This window comes from Oncorhynchus clarkii, chromosome 1, assembly GCF_045791955.1.
Source record: "Oncorhynchus clarkii lewisi isolate Uvic-CL-2024 chromosome 1, UVic_Ocla_1.0, whole genome shotgun sequence".
Taxonomy (NCBI): Eukaryota; Metazoa; Chordata; class Actinopteri; order Salmoniformes; family Salmonidae; genus Oncorhynchus; species Oncorhynchus clarkii.
The window spans coordinates 39,428,826-39,450,736 of record NC_092147.1 but is presented as its reverse complement, the minus strand read 5'-3'; the positions used below and the strand labels follow the sequence as shown (position 1 = coordinate 39,450,736).

General features: G+C 45.2%; 1 protein-coding gene across 2 annotated transcripts in view; it reads left to right on the top strand.

The window, feature by feature from the left end:
• The window catches only part of LOC139406899 (inositol 1,4,5-trisphosphate-gated calcium channel ITPR2-like), a 156,386-nt gene that overhangs the window by 79,170 nt on the left and 55,305 nt on the right, over positions 1–21,911 (top strand). For both annotated transcript variants that reach the window (XM_071150040.1, XM_071150049.1), the window contains exons 38-42: positions 11,361–11,457; positions 12,357–12,544; positions 12,861–13,053; positions 15,190–15,452; positions 16,487–16,687. In XM_071150040.1, the coding sequence (XP_071006141.1) occupies positions 11,361–11,457; positions 12,357–12,544; positions 12,861–13,053; positions 15,190–15,452; positions 16,487–16,687 (942 nt within the window). The remainder of the gene's footprint in view (positions 1–11,360; positions 11,458–12,356; positions 12,545–12,860; positions 13,054–15,189; positions 15,453–16,486; positions 16,688–21,911) is intronic.

Sequence of the window (21,911 nt, the reverse complement as noted above, 5' to 3'; positions counted from 1 at the left end):
TCTCCAGTCGGATCAGGTTCATGTACTCTTATTCGTTAACCCTTTCCACTTGTGGGAATTGGCTTAGAGTGCCTTCAGAAAGTATTCACATCCCTGGACTTTTCACACATTTTGTTGTGTTACAGCCTGAATTTCAAATTGATTCAATTTAGTGTTTTTGTCACTGGCCTATACCCCATCATGTTAGTGGATTTGTTTATTTTTTGAATTATGAATTAAAATTTAAAAGCTGAGATGTCTTGAGTCATTAGGTATTTAACTCCTTTTGTTATGGCAAGCCTAAATAAGTTACATAATACTCTGTGTTTAACATCTCTGTCCCTCAGTTGAGGAGTGAATTTCAAACACAGACCAGGGAGGTTTTCCAATGCCTAACAATGAAGGGCAGCTATTGGTAGATGGGTTAAAATGAAAAAAGCAGACATTGAATATAACTTTCAGCTTGGTGAAGTTATTGATTACACTTTGGATGGTGCATCAATATACCAATTCACTACAAAGATACAGGCGTCCTTCCTAACTCCGTTGCGGGCGAGGAAGTAAACCACATTTTAGGGATTTCACCTTGAGGCCAACCAAATCAAATTGCATTCGTCACATGCGCCGAATACAACAGGTGTCGACCATAAAGTGAAATGCTTACTTACAAGCCCTTAACCAACAATGCAGTTTTAAGAAAAAATACATACGTAAAAAATAGATAAGTAAGAAATAAAAGTAACAAATAATTAAACAGCAGCAGTAAAATCACAATTGCAAGGCTATATACAGGGGGTACCGGTACAGAGTCAATGTGCGGGGGCACAGCTTAGTCGAGGTAATTGAGGTAGTAGATGTAGGTAGAGTTAAAGTGACTATGCATGGATAATAAACAGAATAGCAGCAGCGTAAGGATGTGGGGGACAAAGCAAACAGTCTGGGTGGCCATTTGATTAGCTGTTCAGGAGTCTTATGGCTTGGGAGTTGAAGCTGTTGAGAAGCCTTTTGGACCTCGACTTGGCACTCCGGTACCGCTGGCCACGCGGTAGGACAGAGAACAGTCTATGACTAGGGTGGTTGGAGTCTTTGACAATTTTTAGGGCCTTCTTCTGACACTGCTTGGTATAGAGGTCCTGGATGGCAGGAAGCTTGGCCCCAGTGATGTACTGGGGCGTACGCACTACCCTCTGTAGTGCCTTGCGGTCGGCGGCTGATACCAGGTGGTGATGCAACCAGTCAGGATGGTGTCGATGGTCCACCTGTAGAACCTTTTGAGGATCTGAGGACCCATGCCAAATCTTTTCAGTCTCCTGAGGGGGAATAGGTTTTGTCGTGCCCTGTCTTGCTTGGACCATGATAGTTTGTTGGTGATGTGGACACTAAGGAACTTGAATCTCTCAACCTGCTGCACTTCAGCCACATCGATGAGAATGGGGGTGTGCTTGGTCCTCCTTTTCCTGTAGTCCACAATCATCTTTATCTTGATCACGTTGAGGGAGAGGTTGTTGTCCTGGCACCACACGGCCAGGTTTCTGACCTCCTCCCTATAGACTGGCTCGTCGTTGTCGGTGATCAGGCCTACCACTGTTGTCACCAGAAAATGTAATGATTGTGTTAGATTCGTGCCTGGCCATGCAGTCATGAGTGAACAGGGAGTACAGGAGGGGATTGAGCACCCACCCCTGAGGGGCCCCTGTGATGAGGATCAGCGTGGAGGATGTGTTGTTACCTACCCTTACCACTTGGGGGCGACCCGTCAGGAAGTCCAGTATCCAGTTGCAGAGGGAGGTGTTTAGTCCCAGGGTCCTTAGCTTAGTGATGAGCTTTGAGGGCACTATGGTGTTTAACGCTGAGCTGTAGTCAATGAATAGCATTCTCACATATGTGTTCCTTTTGTCCAGGTGGGAAAGGGCATTGTGGAGTGCAATAGAGACTGCGTCATCTGTGGTTCTGATGGTGAGTGCTACGGGTCGGTAGTCATTTAGGCAGGTTACCTTAGTGTTCTTGGGCACAAGAACCATCCAACGAGCGTCGGAACTGGTGTAGTACGATTCGATCTTAGTCCTGTATTGACGCTTTGCCTGTTTGATGGTTTGTCAGAGGGCATAGCGGGATTTCTTATAAGCTTCCAGGTTAGAGTCCCGCTCCTTGAAAGTGGCAGCTCTACCCTTTAGGTCAGTGTGGATGTTGCCTGTAATCCATGGCTTCTGGTTGGGGTATGTTCGTACAGTCACTGTGGGGACTTTAAACAGTTACATAGTTTAATGGCTGTGATAGGAGAAAACTGAGGGATTGTAGTTACTCCACAATACTAACATAATTGACAAGAGTAAAAAGAAGGAAGCCTGTACATAATACAATTATTCCAAAACATGCATCCTGTTTGTAACAAGGCACAAAAGTAATACTGCAAAAAATCTGTTAAAGCAATTCACGTTTTGTCCTGAATACAAAGTGTTATGTTTGGGGCAAATCCAATACAACACATTACTGAGTACCAGTGGTTGCTGCATCATGTTATGGTTATGCTTGTAAAGGTTAACGACTGGGGAGTTTTTCAGGACAAAAAAAGAAACAGAATTAATCTAAGCACAGGCAAAATCCTAGAGGAAAACCTGGTTGTCTGCTTTCCACAGACACTGGGAGATGAATTCACCTTTCAGCAGGACAATAACCAAAACACAAGGCCAAATCTACGCTGCAATTGTTTTCAAAGAAGACTATGAATGTTCCTGAGTGGCTGAGTGACAGTTTTGACTTAAATGTTCTTGGAAAATCTTTGGCAAGACCTGAAAATGGTTGTCTATAAATGATCAACAACCAATTTGACAGAGCTTGAAGAATTTGAAAAGAATAATGGGCAAATGTTGCACAATCCAGATGTGGAAAGCTCTTAGAGAACTGCCCAGAAAGACTCACAGCTGTAATCACTGCCAGTGGTGCTTCTACAAAGTATTGACTCAGGAGTGTGAATTCTTATGTAAATGAGATATTTCTGTATTTAATTTTCAATACATTTGCAAAAATGTCTAAACATGTCATTGTCATTATGGGGTATTGTTTGTAGATGGGTGAGAGAAAAACATATATTTAATACATTTTTAATTCAGGCTGTAACAAAACAAAATCTGCAATAAGTCAAGTGATATGAATACTTTCTAAAGGCTTTGTATATGGGCTAAATTGAAATGTTTCTTACAGGAAAACATATTGAATGTTTAAGCACAGTAGCAGTTAAAAGGAAACCGTTTGGAGATTATGGGACAATTATTAGACCAACGTTGTGGACAGAACCAGTCACCTGACGAGACTAAATCCATTACACTGGTTCTATGTGTCCTCGACATTTTATTGTACTTTTTGCTGTATTTGTTGATCAAATCTAGTGAGAGAACTAACTGGTGTCTTTTGGTGGCCCAACACATCTCCAGAGTGTGCACAGTTGCGGGGTCATTTCAATGCACTTTTGTAACTTGTAGAAGAGTCTTCAACTTTAAGGTGCTTTTTTTTGAGCTCCCTAGCTGTGCCGTTTAAGGAACAAGCGCAACCAAACTTGTAGTTGTTTTGTTTGGAACACATCCCTGGCATCACACAATTACTGTTGTTTACGCCTTCCAAAAACATCCCATTATAAATCCCAATCTGGGTCTGGTGGGAATCATTTGAAAGCTTGTTCTATCGCCAACATGACTAGGTAAGTTCTAAAATATGACCTTACAGTGTTAGGTTTTCACAAGGAAATTCAAAGAAACGGATTGTAATTTTCAATGTGCGTGGGGCGGCAGGGTAGCCTAGTGGTTAGAGAGTTGGACTAGTAACCGGAAGGTTGCAAGTTCAAACCCCCGAGCTGACAAGGTACAAATCAGTCGTTCTGCCCCTATACAGGTAGTTAACCCACTGTTCCTAGGCCGTTATTGGAAATAAGAATTTGTTCTTAACCGACTTGCCTAGTTAAATAAAGGTAAAATAAAAAGGAATCATAATTGCATTCAGGTGCGTACTTCACAAATGACAAACAGGCTCATTCTGTTCAGAACAGACGCCATGTCATCTTGTACGTCCAACTTAGTGATCATAAACGTTGACACTATATGACATGGAAATGTGAAGTGCACATTTGGACCCCAACAGCCTACAAGCTACTGATGGCCACCTTTGGAACCTCTACATTTTTAAAAGTCTAATAAATCCATGTAAAATAGCTGACACCATCACAATAAATCCATTCTTTATTTTAGACCGGTCTAAAGAAACACGATATGAAGGAGATGTAGTCTATTTCAGAAGAACAGGATAGTATATTCAGACATTGTTAAGCCTTGATCTGGCTATGCCATATGGCTGAGGGATACACTAGTTCATTTAGCAGACACAATTTGTTTACAATTCCGTGGCATTATTTTATAGTATGAAGAATACAATTGAACAAAGCTGAATAAAATAGAAAGGATATTTTCTCCAAATGATTTCAGAGGGTGTGAGCACATGTGGCTATTCTGTGTTGAGGGGTTAACAAAGAAACAGGGCGTCATTAGGGCGGTGACCATATTACCACCACATCTGGCAGTCAAACTCCACGTGACCGTTTATCACTGTAATTAGGCTTTTCCAAGCTGTATTAATTATATACTAAATAATATACGTGTGAAATGAGTTTTGATTTAGAACGGACCATTATCATACACCTGTCGGAACAGGAAGCAGGGGAAAATACATGTCCTCTTTGCACTTAAACAGCGAATGGAAGATGCTTTTACTGTGGTTTATTTTCATGCCAGCCAGGTAGACTATACACCTGTTGTAAATAGAAGCAATGTGCTTAATATTAGGAAAGTAGAGAAATGAATATAGTTGGCCGAGCCTATAGAAAGCTGATGGGATCCTCCTATTTTATAAAGGCCACCACTCTGTTTTCTCGCGCAATTGCACAGCCTATAGAAATGTTGCTCAACATGACCTCATGGGCTCTCATGAAGTGTTTGATTAGATTTTCCATCACATTTGCATTGATATTAGAATGATTAGAGGGACAATAGAGTGCTGACTACCAGACAGTTAGCAAGTTTGGTAGGCTACTAATGACCATCAGCAGCATCTGAGCTTAGAGAAGCCTGAGGCTCTGACTAAACAGTCACCTGGAATTTGACTACGGTCATGACTTATTTGGTGGTAATACGGTCACCGTAACAGCCCCAAGCATGTGATTTATTTTTTTATCAATAGATGTGTTTCATGAGAGGCAAACAAGCCTTGCTGCTTGGTGTCCTGCCATATGACCTCTGGACATCGTACAGTCTTCCTGACAAAAACAGACCGCTGTGCCAGGAACCCATCTAACAATGTTAGCAAATCACATGCGCCACTTCCAAAGAGAACCCGCCGGAAAAGGGTCAGGCATTGGAGGAATGCTTGTTTATGTGCTCATCCTGCTATTTGTCTTCTATTTGCCTGAAAATCACCAATTTCACCAATTTCTCTCACATGCAGCTGTTAAGTTGTTTTGCTACTGCACCTCTTTACAGGGGAAATCATTTAAAACGGTGCTAGAGGAGCATGGCAATGGGGTTTGAGGAAAAGCAAGGAAAAGTGTGTGTGTGTGTGTGGTGGGGTTGTTTACCAGAAAACGGTGGGGGTGAGAGCGGGGGCGAGTCGTCTGCCATGTGTAGGGAGTGGAGGAGCGCTGTAGGACTGCAGCTATTGAACGAGGTGCAGGTAGGGTACACGAGACGGAAAGAAAAGAGGTAACAGCTGCTATAGCATTGCTGTAGTGTTCATGCTTAGATGACATGAAGAGATTTTAGGTGCATCAATTCTTCTCCCATGTAATCATTTTTCCTTCCTTTGAAAAGAAGCGTCTCATGACTAGGTGATGCTCTCTCTTGTGTCTGTCTGGGTTTGGGCTGAGAGAGTGGCTGTTAACTCCTTCACTGCCCAGAAAATAACAGATATATGAAATGTTTTTTTAACCCTTATTTTACCAGAAAAGTTGACTGAGAACACATTCTCAGCAACAACCTGGGGAATAGTTACAGGGGAGAGGAATGAACCAGTTGTAAGTTGGGGATGGTTAGGTGGTCATGATGCTATGAGGGCCAGATTGGGAATTTAGCCAGTACACCAGGGGTTAACACCCCTACTCTTACAAGTTCCATGGGATCTTTAGTGACCACAGGACACCTGTTTAACGTCCCATCTGAAAGACAGAACCCTAAGCAGGGCAATGTCCCCAATCACTACCCTGGGATATTTTTTAAGACCAGAGGAAAGGGTGCCTCCCACTGGCCCTCCAACACCACTTCAAGCAGCATCTGGTCTCCCATCCAGGGACCAACCAGAAGCCACCCTACTTAGCTTCAGAAGCAAGCCAGCAGTGGGATGCAGGGTGGTATGCTGCTGGTTAATGTGATAGATCAGTGATAGATCACATTCATCTTACCAATTTCATATGCATGTACGTATAGGTCTACAGTAAGTTGAATTGGATTTTCGTTTTTTAAACTTCCTCTGATCTAAGACTTAAGAAATCAAGCATGGGAGATAATGCTCTGTCGAACGTTCTCTGACATCAACGTCCTCTGATCTGCTTTTCGTTTCAGTGTTTTTCATGGTTATATTGTGTTGATAGCCTATGCTTTAGTAACCTGTTGAATAGTGCTATGATACAGTACACCATAGGGCTAGTTACACAGACTTCCCTCCAACCATAGTTTATTAGATCCACCCTGTTTCCAGTCTCTACTTCTGCGCAGCCATGGGAGCACAGGTGGGAACATTGTATTCTAGTGTAATGCTAGACTGTTGTTCCCACTCCACTATCAGATTCCCCCATGAAATCGTATTCATTAGGATGTAATCAACTAAATGGATTTTATATTAGTTGGCTCCATATTCATAAAGTATCTCATAGTAGGAGTGCTTATCTATAGTGAACAAAAATATAAACGCAACATGCAACGATTTCATTTTTTTTTTACTGAGTTACAGTTCATATAAGGAAATCAATTAATTGAAATGAATGAATTAGGCCCTAATCTTTGGAGTTCAAGTGACTGGGCAGGGGTGTAGCCATAAGTGGGCCTGGGAGGGCACAGTCCCACCCCCTGGAGAGCCAGGCCCACCAAATCAGAATGTGTTTCCTCACAAAAGGGCTCCCTCTCCCTCTCTCCTTTCCTCTCTCTCTCTGCCTCCCTCGCTCTCTCTCGCTGTCTCTCTCCCTCGCTGTCTCTCTCCCTCGCTGTCTCTCTCCCTCGCTGTCTCTCTCCCTCGCTGTCTCTCTCCCTCGCTGTCTCTCTCCCTCGCTGTCTCTCTCCCTCGCTGTCTCTCTCCCTCGCTGTCTCTCTCCCTCGCTGTCTCTCGCTGTCCCTCGCTCTCTCTGTCTCCCTCGCTCTCTCTGTCTCCCTCGCTCTCTCTGTCTCCCTCGCTGTCTCTCTCCCTCGCTGTCTCTCTCCCTCGCTCTCTCTGTCTCCCTCGCTCTCTCTGTCTCCCTCGCTCTCTCTGTCTCCCTCGCTCTCTCTCTGTCTCCCTCGCGCTCTCTCTGTCTCCCTCGCGCTCTCTCTGTCTCCCTCGCGCTCTCTCTGTCTCCCTCGCGCTCTCTCTGTCTCCCTCGCGCTCTCTCTGTCTCCCTCGCGCTCTCTCTGTCTCCCTCGCGCTCTCTCTGTCTCCCTCGCGCTCTCTCTGTCTCCCTCGCGCTCTCTCTGTCTCCCTCGCGCTCTCTCTGTCTCCCTCGCGCTCTCTCTGTCTCCCTCGCGCTCTCTCTGTCTCCCTCGCGCTCTCTCTGTCTCCCTCGCGCTCTCTCTGTCTCCCTCGCGCTCTCCCTCTCTCTCTCGCGCACCCTCCCTCTCTCTCTCGCTCACCCTCCCTCTCTCTCTCGCGCACCCTCCCTCTCTCTCTCGCGCACCCTCTCTCTCCCTCTCTCTCGCTTGCTCCCTCTCGGCTTGCTCCCTCCCTCTCGATCCCTCCCTCTCGCTCCCTCCCTCTCGCTCCCTCGCTCCCTCCCTCTCGCTCCCTCCCTCCCTCTCGCTCCCTCCCTCCCTCCCTCTCGCTCCCTCCCTCTCGCTCGATCTCGATCCCGATGCCTCCCTCTCGCTCGATCCCGATCCCTCCCTCTCTCTTGCTCCCTCTCTCGCTCTCTCTCTCGCTCGCTCCCGATCCGCCCTCGCTTCCTTTCTCTCACTCCCGATCTCTCTCAATCCCTATCTCTCTCGATCGATCTCGATCCCGATGCCTCTCTCGATCCCGATCCCTCTCTCGCTCCCGATCTCTCGCTCTCGCTCGCTCCCGATCCTCACTCGCTCCCTTTCTCTCGCTCCCCCCTCTCTCGCTCCCGATCCGCCCTCGCTCCCTTTCTCTCTCTCCCGATCTCTCTCGCTCCTGATCCCGCTCTCACTCGCTCGCCCTCCCTCTTTCGAACCCTTGCCCTACCTCGCTCCCTCTGTCCTCACATCACCTGACTGGATTTTTTTATGACTACATGCAGCAGCAGACCAATAAGTCAGGCTGGCACAACTCTTTCGCAGGGTCTCTCCTCCTCCCTCTGCAGAGATGGCCAGCTGACCACATCATCCAAGGGGGAGGCAGCTAGGGGAAGAGACATGGGGAGCCTGGCTGCACTATCCCACTCTTTTAGGATGTGAGAAGAGTGGCAAGAGACGGACATCTCCTTTTTTAGAAGGGGAATCGATCAATAAAAAATTAACTCATTGCTGTTGAGTTACTGTAAAGGATAGCTTGGAGTATATATGTCTGATTAAGTGGGAATGAGCCGAGTTGGCTCACGAGTTGGCTCACTGAATCATCACCTGCAGTCCATGAAGTGTGTGTGTGTGTGTGTGTGTGTGTGTGTGTGTGTGTGTGTGTGTGTGTGTGTGTGTGTGTGTGTGTGTGTGTGTGTGTGTGTGTGTGTGTGTGTGTGTGTGTGTGTGTGTGTGTGTGTGTGTGTGTGTGTGAGTGAGAGCCTGTGTGCTCATGGGTGGGTGCGTGTGTGTGCATGCCTGCACTAGTGCACAAGCCTGTGTGTGTGAGGGCTCAGCTCTTCGCCAGACGGTGCAGGCAGACTGCTGTCTCTGCTGACTGCAGATGAGTTAGTGTTTACTGAGACGGGGAACATCAGCTGCACGTGCTCCCTCCACCAGAATGCGGCTCCTTTTCTCTCCGTGCCTCTCCTCAGTGTGCTTATTTAAAGGGCTTCAGCTCAAATTTGATTTGGAACTCCTCCAGTGGATCCTTTTGTGTGTTTGGTGTGCGCTATGTCTGTTTTCCCGTCTGATATCACATGCAAGAAAGGATCTGTCGTTTGTCATGACGCGGCCCTCTGTGGTGGTTGCCATGTGTCCGTTCATCGCTCGCTCGCTCCCTCCATCAATCCCTCTCTCCATTAATGCCTTATTTGCTGTGCTCTTACACAATCCATATTGGTGGTAAGAAAAGGGAGCCTCTGGAGCTTACAAGTTTTCTACCTGCAGGACTGGTTTATACCTCAGTCACACACATGCTGTATTGCGCAATAAGAGAGAGAGGGGGTGGTTATATCAGTGGCTCTCTCTAGGGAGGGCGAAGGTCGCTAGTGTTTGCCTTCCCTTGCCATTTCCAAGCCAGCAACCACTAGGCATTATGTAACACATTCTCCCACAGGAAACACAGGATCAGTAGCTAGTATACCGTATTCAGCTCTGCTCCAGTTTCCTTCTTCCCCCTCTTCCTCTCTGTCGGCCTTTCTCTCTAGGTCTCTGTCTCTCGGGTGGGTCGTTCGGTCTCTCTCGGTCGGTCTCTGTCGGTCTCTCTCGGTCGCTCTCTCTCTCGTCGGTCTCTCTCTCGTCAGTCTCTCTCTCGGTCGGTCTCTCTCTCGGTCGGTCTCTCTCTCGGTCGGTCTCTCTCTCGGTCTGTCTCTCTCGGTCGGTCTGTCTCTCTCGGTCGGTCGGTCTGTCTCTCTCGGTCGGTCGGTCTGTCTCTCTCGGTCGGTCGGTCTGTCTCTCTCGGTCGGTCGGTCTGTCTCTCTCGGTCGGTCTGTCTCTCTCGGTCGGTCTGTCTCTCTCGGTCGGTCTGTCTCTCTCGGTCGGTCTGTCTCTCTCGGTCTGTCTCTCTCGGTCGGTCTCTCTCGGTCGGTCTCTCTCGGTCGGTCTCTCTCGCTCTCTGTCGGTCTCTCTCGGTCGGTCTCTTTCTCTCTTGATCGGTCTCTTTTTCTCTCGGTCGGTGTCTCGGTCGGTCTGTCTCTCTCGGTCGGTCTGTCTCTCTCGGTCGGTCTGTCTCTCGGGTCGGTCTGTCTCTCTCGGGTCGGTCTGTCTCTCTCGGGTCGGTCTGTCTCTCTCGGTCGGTCTGTCTCTCTCGGTCGGTCTGTCTCTCTCGGTCGGTCTCTCTCTTTCTCTCGGTCGGTCAGTCTCGGTCGGTCAGTCTCTCTCGCTCGGTCGGTCTCTCTCTCTCTGTCGGTCTCTCTCTGTCGGTCTCTCTCTCTCTCTCTGTCGGTCTCTCTCTCTCTCTCTGTCGGTCTCTCTCTCTGTCGGTCTCTCTGTCGGTCTCTCTCTGTCGGTCTCTTTCTCTCGGTCTCTTTCTCTCGGTCTCTCTCTCTCTGTCGGTCTCTCTCTGTCGGTCTCTTTCTCTCGGTCTCTCTCTCTCTCGGTCGGTCTCTCTCGCTGACGGTCGGTCTCTCTCGCTGTCTCTCGGTCGGTGTCTCGGTCAGGCGGTCTCTCTCTGTCTCTTGCTCTCTCGGTCTCTGTGGAAGGAGTCGCTTCTTCTCAAAATGTAACTTTGACGATTCCATCAATCCATGTTGCTAATGTAACGATCTCCCTCGTGACGTTGTCTTTATTATATGACCCCATCAACTGAGTATTGGCACCATATAGCCACAGTGTACTGGATATGTGTTGGATGTACCACAGAGTTGTGTAATGTGAAAAGGCCAACTACAGGTGACATCTCATCTCACTGGATGTAAAAGCCATAGAAATAGAATTACGAGAATGGCCAAGGCCCCTCGGATCACGACAATTGGACTGTACCCTCATGGACACACTTAATATGGTATTATAATTCTATATCTTTTGCAAAAGTTTCAATTAATAAAACTGATAAGACTGAATATGTATGACTGTGTCCCGGAGTTCCTTATGGGCCCTGGTAAACCGGTGTCATTTTGAGATGCAACCTTTGTCGTGATTGAAACAGAATGCATGGAAAATGTGTTTTTCTTCTGGGTCTCAGAGTGTTGATGGGAAGCATAAACAATGTTACCTGAGTGAACCCCGCCGTTTGGGGAATTTTGTTTTTCTCTGTTACACACAGATAGTGCGAGAGAAAGTGTGTGTGTGTGTGTTTCTGTCTGGCGTACAACAGACACGTTCAGAGTCGGGTCTGGGTTTAATCTTTTCATTTCTCTCCTCCCGTAGGGAAACGTGTTAAGGAAGATTCTCCTCACTCGCTACTTTGGAAATCAAAGGCTTCACTCCAAATCAGAGTTTGGGAGCGGGAACAGCTCAGCTGGAGGTACTGAACATAACCCCGAAAACCTCAAAGGGATACTTCGGGATTTTGGCAATGAAGCCTTTTTATCTACTACCCCATAGTCCGATGAACTCGTGGATACCATTTTTATGTCTCTGTGTGCAGTTTGAAGGAAGTTGCTAACTAGAGCTCGCACAATTGCTAACTAATGTTAGCACAATGACTGGTAATCTATGGGTATCTGTTAGCAGGCTAGTTATTTGCTAACAGTAGTTAGCATTGGCTCAAGAAACTACCTCAAACTTCCTTATTAGATAAAGGGCATCATTGCCAAAATCCCGAAGTATCCCTTTAACAATATTCCCTGTTACTCAGAGGGAGCGAGTAGATAACATGATGTATTGGCTAAAACCACTGTTTCTTATTCTTGATAGTTATGAGGATATAAGACATACACATACAAACCCTTGGTTCCAAATCAGACCTGCTCATCCAATGTTCATCCAATGTCTGCCATGCTTCTGGATGATGATGTCGCTGCTCTCGCTCCAGTGTGCGTTAAGTGCTAGTATGTAGACGTTATCGGCTCTGTAAGCACATGGCAGCGACCACCAAACGGCAAATGTGATCGATTACGTTGAAAACAATGGCTGTCCATATTGGAAGCAGTCTCCAGTCTTTTTACACCTCAGTGTTGAGACTGCCTGGTGTCGGGGGTTGGCACTTTTGCTACTATTCCATTGGTCTATTAAGCCAGACAAGCTCAATCGACTTGACTTTACTCAACGTTTTTTGCAGTATAATGTACACATTTTAAATTGGCATTTTAAGAAAAAGGCAAGAACAATAAAATAACAAATAGTATTTGAACAAAGGTCTGTTCCAAATCATGTCCTGCCATTTTCCCCAATCCAATCAGTCTAATATCTGTCCGTTTGCAGGTGGCTCTTTGGTGCAGGACTCTGACAAGTTGAGCAGCAGCATGGTAGATATCCAGTGTCTGCTGGACAGTGAGGGAGCCTCAGAGCTGGTCATAGACCTTATCGTCAGCACCAAGAACGACCGCATGTTCGAGGAGAGCATCCTGCTAGGCAACGCCCTGCTCCAGGGGGGAAACACTCAGATACAGGTGGGTGGGGAGGAGGTGGGCTCACACAGATACGCAGGTGCCCGCACGCATGTATGCGCAGATACAGAGAAACAAAATCTATGGGTTAAAAAAACATTAGTTGACATGGGCTAGTTGATCTGAACATTTCTGACAAGCTCTCTAAGGTATGCAAGGACTGACATGACAAGAAGAAAACTGATGATGCACTACTTAATTTCTGAAATTGCACTTTGTGCATTCTACTAGTACAACTTTCAAGAGTAAGTTGAAAGCCCCACGGTTTGGGAACCACTGCTCTATCTGATGGGTCGATTACACTTCTCCCCCCTTTCAGAACTCGTTCTACCACCAGCTGCACAAGCAAAAGAAGTCGGAGCACTTCTTCAAGGTGTTCTACGACCGCATGCGTCTGGCCCAGCAGGAGATCCGGGCCACTGTGTCCGTCAACATGTTCGAGGTCGGCACCAGCAGGAAGAGAGACGAGGACGTCGACGTCAGTCACAGTGGCATCCGTCTCAGGAAAACGCGTATGTTATTTTTTATTTTTGTCTCAATAGAAATAGAATGACTAGAACTGACATTCTCTTTCAAGTCGTTGTTACATGATGGGTGGGAGGGCGGCCATATTGAGTGTCCCCATGAGTGTAATTTCAAATTGCTCTGTTCCGGCCTAGTGTTGCACGGCATACCAAAACATCTATACTTTTTGATACTAGAACACAAAAAATGGTATGGTAGTTGAATTTTTACTTTCGGTACCTTCTGTCAAATGTGTTTAGGTCTTAAAGAGACATCGCGCACTTATTTAAAAGAAGAGATTGCTTCTTCTATGCACATATTTTTGACCGCTACAATAAAATGAAATCTGCCAAAACCAGCTAAATAACTCAAGGCATGCATTCACTTGTATTGTGAATAGGCCTGGGCTGGGCTACATCTTGATTTACCCAGATTATCAATAGAGATTTACCATTCAAATAAATTAGCGTTATGTAGTTTGGTAAAAACAAAGTCAAATTGATTATATAGTTGATTCATTAATGTATATGTGGCTGTAATGATATTGATCTCAAAAGATTGTCTGGATCAAACACCATTCGGTGACATTGGCTAATACGACTTTATTTTTTTGTTTTGGTATCATTTTTGTATCGAGTATCGTGATGGCATCTAGTATTGGGATACCAAACCTGGTGTCTATATCGAATTAAAAACTTCTGGTATTGTGACAACACTCTGGCCATACAAGTTGATTCCAATGGTGGTCCTCTCCTCCATACCACATACTTTGTTCCATCAAGCACCTTTACGTATGTCTATGTTCTGATGTATACCTCAGTGGCTGGAATGTTTTGTCTGTATCTGCTGTTGTTATTTTTCCCCACTTGGGGTCAGTAACATTTGTTAGATTCCAATACCTATTCTCTATTACTTGTTCTCCATTTAGTTCCTCAACTGCAGTCTTTCCCCTCCTTACTGGCCTTCCCCGTGTTTCATGGGAGAACAAGTCCAACCATGTTGTCTGTGAAGCAGCAGATATTGTAAAATGTCCACTGTCCAGTGCTCCACAGACTGAAGGATCAGAGAGGTGTGGAAGGTTGAGAGTGAATTAAATAGCAAGGGACCAGGGAGGAAGGTGGGAGAATGAGTGGTGGAGAGGGAGCTAAGTTTCAAAGCTGCTGAGTCATATGGTAATGCCCTGAACATGACCCTAGAAGCCTCCATGGAGATGATGGGGCTTAGGCCACTGAGATCCGAAAAGGACTCTCAATGCACACATACAGGTAATAGGCCTTGAGTGTAAATTTGAGTCGTATGTAATATTATTTAATACTGTAATATACAGTAAGTAATACTGTATATTAATGTAGTGTAGTAATGTAGTATATGCATTGTTCTTCAAAGGTTTACAACTCCAGCCATACCTACATAGTAATAGTAAGGGACTCATAAGGTCAAAGGTCGCCTCCATTTCTCTCTTTGCTGACATTATCAGACTCCCAGTGCTCAGTTTATCCTTTTGGCAGGGTCATTAACCCATTTAATCAGCAGTGTGACTACAGTAAATGTAATATGTGTGATCTCCCCTGTAGTATCACTGACCCAGTAGTTTGGAGTGATTGTGTATCTGTTGTTCCTGTTTCGCTCCCATGCCTGTGGTCACAAGTCAGGGGCCATGTGAGAGGTCACATCACTAGTCTATCAAAGGGCCATTCTACCCAGATTTGTTGTTTTGACCAGAAAACCCAACTACACAGTTAACCCGTTGTCAGAGGGGTCACGGTAATTTGAGAATAATTACAAAAAAGGGTTTGTTTCATGATAAGATTTCATATGAGTTTGACTGAGAGGGAAGCATTGAAAAACACTCATGACGTTCGATTGGCTCACAGTGAACTCCAGGGTTGGGGTCAATTTCATTTCAATATAGCCATATCAGGTCAGGAAGTGTATTGCAATTTAAGTGATGACATAATCAAAAAAGTTATGCAACATTTTCAAATCATGAATTTGAATTCCACTGCAAAATTGTCTGACTTGAAAGGAAATCAACCTTTAACCCTGGTCAGCAGAAATCCTCAACATTTCTGGAAAACCTGTGAATGTTTAGGAATGTTTCCAGAATTTTGCAACCCTTCAGTGACCCACCCCGTCTCCTCTAGCAAAAGACTCTTCCCTGCACATGATAGACAACATGCGTGGCCAGTTGAACGAGGCGTCCTCGGCCACCTCCAAGGCCTTTGTCTCCTTCCGGAAGGAGCGGGACACGGACCTGGAGGTCCTGGAGGGCCAGGCCGGTGAGGGGCCCGGGGGAGGGGCCGAGGAGAGGGAGGAGGAGGCCCAGATGAGCCGGGCCATCACCATCATGAAGCCTATCCTGCGCTACCTGCAGCTGCTCTGTGAGAACCACAACAGGGACCTGCAGGTATTGAATTGAATAAACCTTATTGAGGATTTGTCACCAGCATAGGCACTGTATGGAGAGATCATAGTTCCTCTGACCACAAGCTGAATTTACTGGTGTTTACCATGTTCACCTGATGAGTGAATCATAAGTGAATAATCTCAACAGGGATTAGCAGTTAGGCCCACTGCATTTGAGGAAACAGATTAGATTCTGAGCTGAGCATTATCATTTTTCTTCTCATCTCCATGATGAGTCAGAATCTCCACAGAGATCTAACAGCAGCCTATCATAGCACCACCTCTATTTAGGAATCCAGCGTTTATGTAACCATCTGGGTTTTGTATCCGGTGTAACAGAGTATTATTGTCAATATACACTGAGTATACAAAACATTTGGAACACCTGCTCTTGCCATGACATAGATTGACCAGGTGAATCCAGGTGAAAGCAATGATCCCTTATTGATGTCACTTGTTTAATCCATTTTAATCAGTGTAGATGAAGATGAGGAGACGGGTTATTAAAGAAGGATTGTTAAGCCTCGTGACAATTGAGACATGGTTTGTGTATGTGTGCAATTTGAGGGTGAATGTGCAAGACCAAAGATGTATGTGCCTTTGAACAGGGTATGGTAGTAGGTGCCAGGAAAACTGGTTTGAGTGTGTCAAGAACTGCAACGCTGCTGGGTTTTTCCACACTCAACAGTTTCCCGTGTGTATCAAGAATGATCCATCACCCAGACATCCAGCCATCTTGACAACAGCGGGAAGCATTAGAGTCAACATGGGCCAGCATCCCTGTAGAACGCTTTCCACACCATGTAGAGTCCATGCCCCAATGAATTGAGGCTTTTCTGAGGGCAACTCAATATTAGGAAGGTGTTCTTAATGTTTTGTACACTCAGTGTTTGTCTCACGCTTTTATTCTGAAATGTTGACACACCCTGCTTTAAACACAGATCAGATGTGCTCACACTCCGATAGGATGTCATGCAAGTATCCTATTAATATGAACCACCTTTTTTCCCCCTCCTGGTTCGTCCCTGAATCCAGAACTTCCTGCGGAACCAGAACAACAAGACCAACTACAACCTGGTGTGTGAGACGCTGCAGTTCCTGGACATCATGTGTGGCAGCACCACTGGAGGCCTGGGCCTGCTGGGCCTCTACATAAACGAGGGCAACGTGGACTTGGTCCGGCAGACCCTGGAGACCATCACAGAGTACTGCCAAGGACCCTGCCACGAGAACCAGGTAGGGGACCAAAAACTGTGCCAGTGTAGAGGTTATTTGGAATCACACACTTGTGATGTGGTGTGCCTGCCTGAAACTTGTAAACCCAAATTATATAATGTACCACAAGGATTTCCTCTTTGTATAATGGTTAAGACATTGAACAGTAGTCCTGGGCCCCCAAAATATGCATGTGCAAGTTTTCATGCAACAATTTGCATTTCTAGAAACTGAACTTGACTTGGGAATGTGCTCATCGTCCCGCAAACTTTAGACCATGCATACGCACAGTTTCTCGTGGTTGAATTATTGCATGGCATGAAGACAAATGTAGCCTTGTGCAAATGTGGTATATACAGTGCATTCGGAAAATATTCAGACCCCTTCCCTTTTTCCACATTTGTTATGTTATAAAATGTATTAAATCAACCTACACACAATACACCATAATGACAAAACAAAAACATGTTTTTAGATTTTTTTTGCATTTTTTCCCTTAAGTATTCAGACCCTTTGCTATGACACTCGAAATTGAGCTCAGGTGCATCCTGTTTCCATTGGTCATCCTTGTGATGTTTCTCCAACTTGATTGGAGTCCACCTGTTGTAAATTCAATTGATTGGACCAGATTTGGAAAGGCACATATAAATTCAGTAATAAAAGAAACGTCCTGTCACTGCCAACTGTGTTTATTTTCAGCAAACTTAACGTGTAACTATTTGTATGAACATAACAAGATTCAACAACTGAGACATAAACTGAACAAGTTCCACAGACACGTGACTAACAGAAAATTAATAATGTGTCCCTGAACAAATGGGGGAGGGGGACAAAATCAAAAGTAAGTCCGTATCTGGTGTGGCAACCAACTGCATTAAGTACTGCAGTACATCTCCTCATGGACTGCACCAGATTTGCCAGTTCTTGCTGTGAGATGTTACCCCACTCTTCCACCAAGGCACCTGCAAGTTCCCTGACATTTCTGGCGGGAATGGCCCTAGCCCTCACCCTCCGATCCAACAGGTCCCAGACGTGCTCAATGGGATTGAGATCCGGGCTCTTCGCTGGCCATGGCAGAACACTGACATTCCTGTCTTGCAGGAAATCACGCACAGAACTAGTAGTATGGCTGGTGGCATTGTCAGGATGAGCCTGCAAGAAGGGTACCACATGAGGTAGGAGAATTTCTTCCCTGTAACGCACAGCGTTGAGATTGCCTGCAATGACAACAAGATCAGTCCGATGATGCTGTGACACAGCCCCAGACCATGACGGACCCTCCACCTCCAAATCGATCCCGCTCCAGAGTACAGGCCTTGGTGTACCGCTCATTAATTCAACGATAAACGCAAATCCAACCATCACCGCTGGTGAGACAAAACCGTGACACATCAGTGAAGAGCACTTTTTGCCAGTCCTGTCTGGTCCAGCGATGGTGGGTTTGTGCCCATAGGCAACGTTGTTGCCGGTGATGTCTGGTGAGGACCTGCCTTACTACAACAGGCCTTCAAGCCCTCAGGCCAGCGTCTCGTGGACAGTCTGAGCACTGATGGAGGGATTGGGCGTTCCTGGTGTAACTCGGGCAGTTGTTGCCATCCTGTACCTATCCCGCAGGTGTAATGTTCAGATGTACCGATCCTGTGCAGGTGTTGTTACACGTGGTCTGCCACTGTGAGGATGATCAGCTGTCCGTCCTGTCTCCCTTTTGCGTTGACTTAGGCGTCTCACAGTACGGACATTGCAAGTTATTGCCCTGGCCACATCTGCAGTCCTCATGCCTCCTTGCAGCATGCCTAAGGCACGTTCACACAGATGAGCAGGAACCATGGGCATCTTTCTTTTGGTGTTTTTCAGATTCTGTGGAAAGGCCTCTTTAGTGTCCTAAGTTTTCATAACTGTGACCTTAATACCCTTCCGTCTGTAAGCTGTTAGTGTCTTAACGACCATTCCACAAGTGCATGTTCATTCATTGTTTATTGAACAAGCATGGGAAACGGTGTTTAAACCCTTTTACAATGAAGATCTGTGACGTTATTTGGATTTTTACAAATTATCTTTGAAAGACAGGGTTCTGAAAAAGGGACATTTATCTTTATGCTGAGTTTATAAGGTCCTACAGTTGAAAGTGCATGTCAGAGCAATAACCTAGCCATGAGGTCGAAGGAATTGTCCGTAGAGCTTCGAGACATGATTGTGTCGGCACAGATCTGGGGAAGGGTACCAAAACATTTCTGCAGCATTGAAGGTCCCCAAGAACACAGTGGCCTCCATCATTCTTAAATTGAAGTTGTTTGGAACCACCAAGACTCTTCCTTGAGCTGGCCACCCAGCCAAACTGAACAATCGGGGGAGAAAGGCCTTTTTCACAGATGTGACCAAGAACCCAATGGTCACTTTGACCGAGCTCCAGAGTTCCTCTGTGGAGATGGGAGAACTTTCCAGAAGGACAGCCATCTCTGCAGCACTCTACCAATCAGGCCTTTATGGTAGAGTGGCCAGATGGAAGCCACTCCTCAGTAAAAGGCACATGACAGGAGTTTGCCAAAAGGCAACTAAAGGACTCTCAGACCATGAAAAACAAGATTATCTGGTCTGATGAAGCCAAGATTAAACTCTTTGGCCTAAACGCAAAGCGTCACGTCTGTTTTTCAGTGGCAGGGACTAGGAGACTAGTCGGGATCAAGGGAAAGCTGAACGGAGCAAAGTACAGAGAGATACTTGATGAAAACCTGCTCCATAGCGCTCAGGACCACAGACTGGGGAGAAGGTTCACCTTCCAACAGGACAAATAACCTAAAAACACAGCCAAGACAATGCAGGAGTGGCTTCAGGACAAGTCTTTTAATGTCTTTGAGTGGTCAGCCAGAGCCCAGACTTGAACCTGGTCGAACATCTCTGGATCAACCTGAAATAGCTGTGCAGCAGTACTCCACCTCCAACCTTACAGAGCTTGAGATGATCTGCAGAGAAGAATGGGAGAAACTCCCCAAATACAGGTGTGCCAAGCTTGAAGTGTCATACTCTAGACTCAAGGCTGTAATCGCTGCCAAAGGTGATTTAACAAAGTACTGAGTAAATGGCCAGAATACCTATGTAAATGTGATATTTCAGGTTTTTTTTTCATGTATTTTGCAAAAACTTCCAAAACCTATTTTTTTGCTTCGTCATTATGGAGTATTGAGTTTTTTATTTTTTTAATCTATTCGTTCCATATCTCATTTAATTGGACCCACTTCACAGTATTAAATAGATAAGCCATTTCAAGTAATTTGCTGTTTTCGATCTAAAGCGCAGTTTAATGGGTGAACAGGTGGTTCACCTTTTCCATTGATGTTTGTAGGCTAATACATTTGAATAGTGTTATTTCAAATTTCTCCAGTAAACATTATTTAATTTAAAAACGTAATACTGCATCATTACAGAATAACCTTTTCTGGCCATGAGTTCATATTCTCAAGGTAGCCATGCAACAAATAACCATGTGTGTCTCTCATCTAATTGGGTCTATTAGATAGGCTAAATTAAATTTCATACACCTGACAGGGATCGCGGTTCATAACATGCAGTATAATTTAACAGATGAGTAGAGAATTGATATTTAGCGTCGAAGTGTGTAGGCCAGGGTTTCCCAAACTTGGTCCTGCTCCCCCTCCATCCCGCCTGGGTGCAGATTGTTGGTTTTGCCCTAGCACTACACAGCTGATTCAAATAACCAACTCATCAAATGTTTGATTATTTGAATCAGCTCTGTAGTGGTTGGGCAGAAACCAAAATGTGTACCCAGGGAGGTCCCATGGCTTGGGTTTGGGATGCTACCACTGTAAATAGGCCTACTGTAGATTTAATTTTTTTCAGAGTAGACAGCGTTTCAGAATTTGCTGGCAGTGCAGCATATTTAGGTAATGGAAAAAGTTAATTCAAAACATTATTACATTTAAACAATCTGTTTACAGGTCCACAACAATTTGCAATTGTTTTTGTCTTTCAGAAACGGTCAGATACAGCAAATGTCACTGCAAAAGATATCATTCTGCCAACATTTTATCAAGTGTGCCATGTATTGCAATTTCCTTTAGATACTGTCTTGGCCTAATTCCAACACTTCCAAAGTATTCAACAAGTAAGGGCTTTATTGTCACCATAAAAGGTAAATGATGGGAGTTTTTCTGGCGGAGTTATAATGCTCGTTCACGAGCGCAAAGTTTTATGACAGGTCTGATTTATGCGTATGGGATACGCCAAGTTTATAAATCTGAAAGGCACACGCAGATATTTAGTGTTAAATTTACACAACGGTTGTAAATGAGTCCCCTGGGGCCACCAACCGGTTACACCAGATGACTAATGTTGCTGTGCTCACTTTACCATGGAAGATGATGAATAGTGTTGTCTTGGAGTTGGATTACTACCATGCAAGATCATAACTGTATGCTACATCAGTGTTTCCCAAATGTTTTGGTCAGGAGGCCTGTCCAACACGTGAGCATGACATCGATGTGACAACCATGTACAGTAACAGCCATGTGACATCCATGTTTGAATCACATGCAGCTCCCACTCACATTAATCATACATCAGCACTTTCACAGTTGGGAACAGCACAGGAAAAACCCCTGATGTATGTCACATTGATGGTAGTGCATTGATTGTTTGGTTCAAGCGTAGCCATGAAAACCATTTTAAATGAATGTACAGTAAATGTGAGGGTGTTCAGTAACTATGTCAGGCACCATAAGTGTTTAAAGGCCTTGATTGTTTAATTCTAACATTAGATAATTCAAATATACTGAACGAAGATAGAAACATATGTAAAATGTTGGCCCCATGTTTCATGAGCTGGGAAAAAAAATCCATATGCAAAAAAAGCTTATTTCTCACAAATGTTGTGCACCAAGTTGTTTACATCCCTGTTAGTGAGCATTTCTCCTTTGCCAAGATAATCCATCCACTTGACAGGTGTGGCATATCAAGAAGCTGATTAAACAGTATGGTCATTACACAGGTGTACCTTGTGCTGGGGACAATAAAAGCCCACTCTAAAATGTGCTGTTGTCACACAACACAATACCACAGATGTCTCAAGTTTTGAGGGAGCGTGCAATTAGCATGTTGACTGCAGGAATGTCTACCAGAGCTGTTGCCAGATGATAATTACATTTTTATTTCTTTACCATAAGCCACCTCCAACGTCGTTTTAGGTAATTTGGCAGTACATCCAACCGGCCTCACAACTGCAGAACGTGTA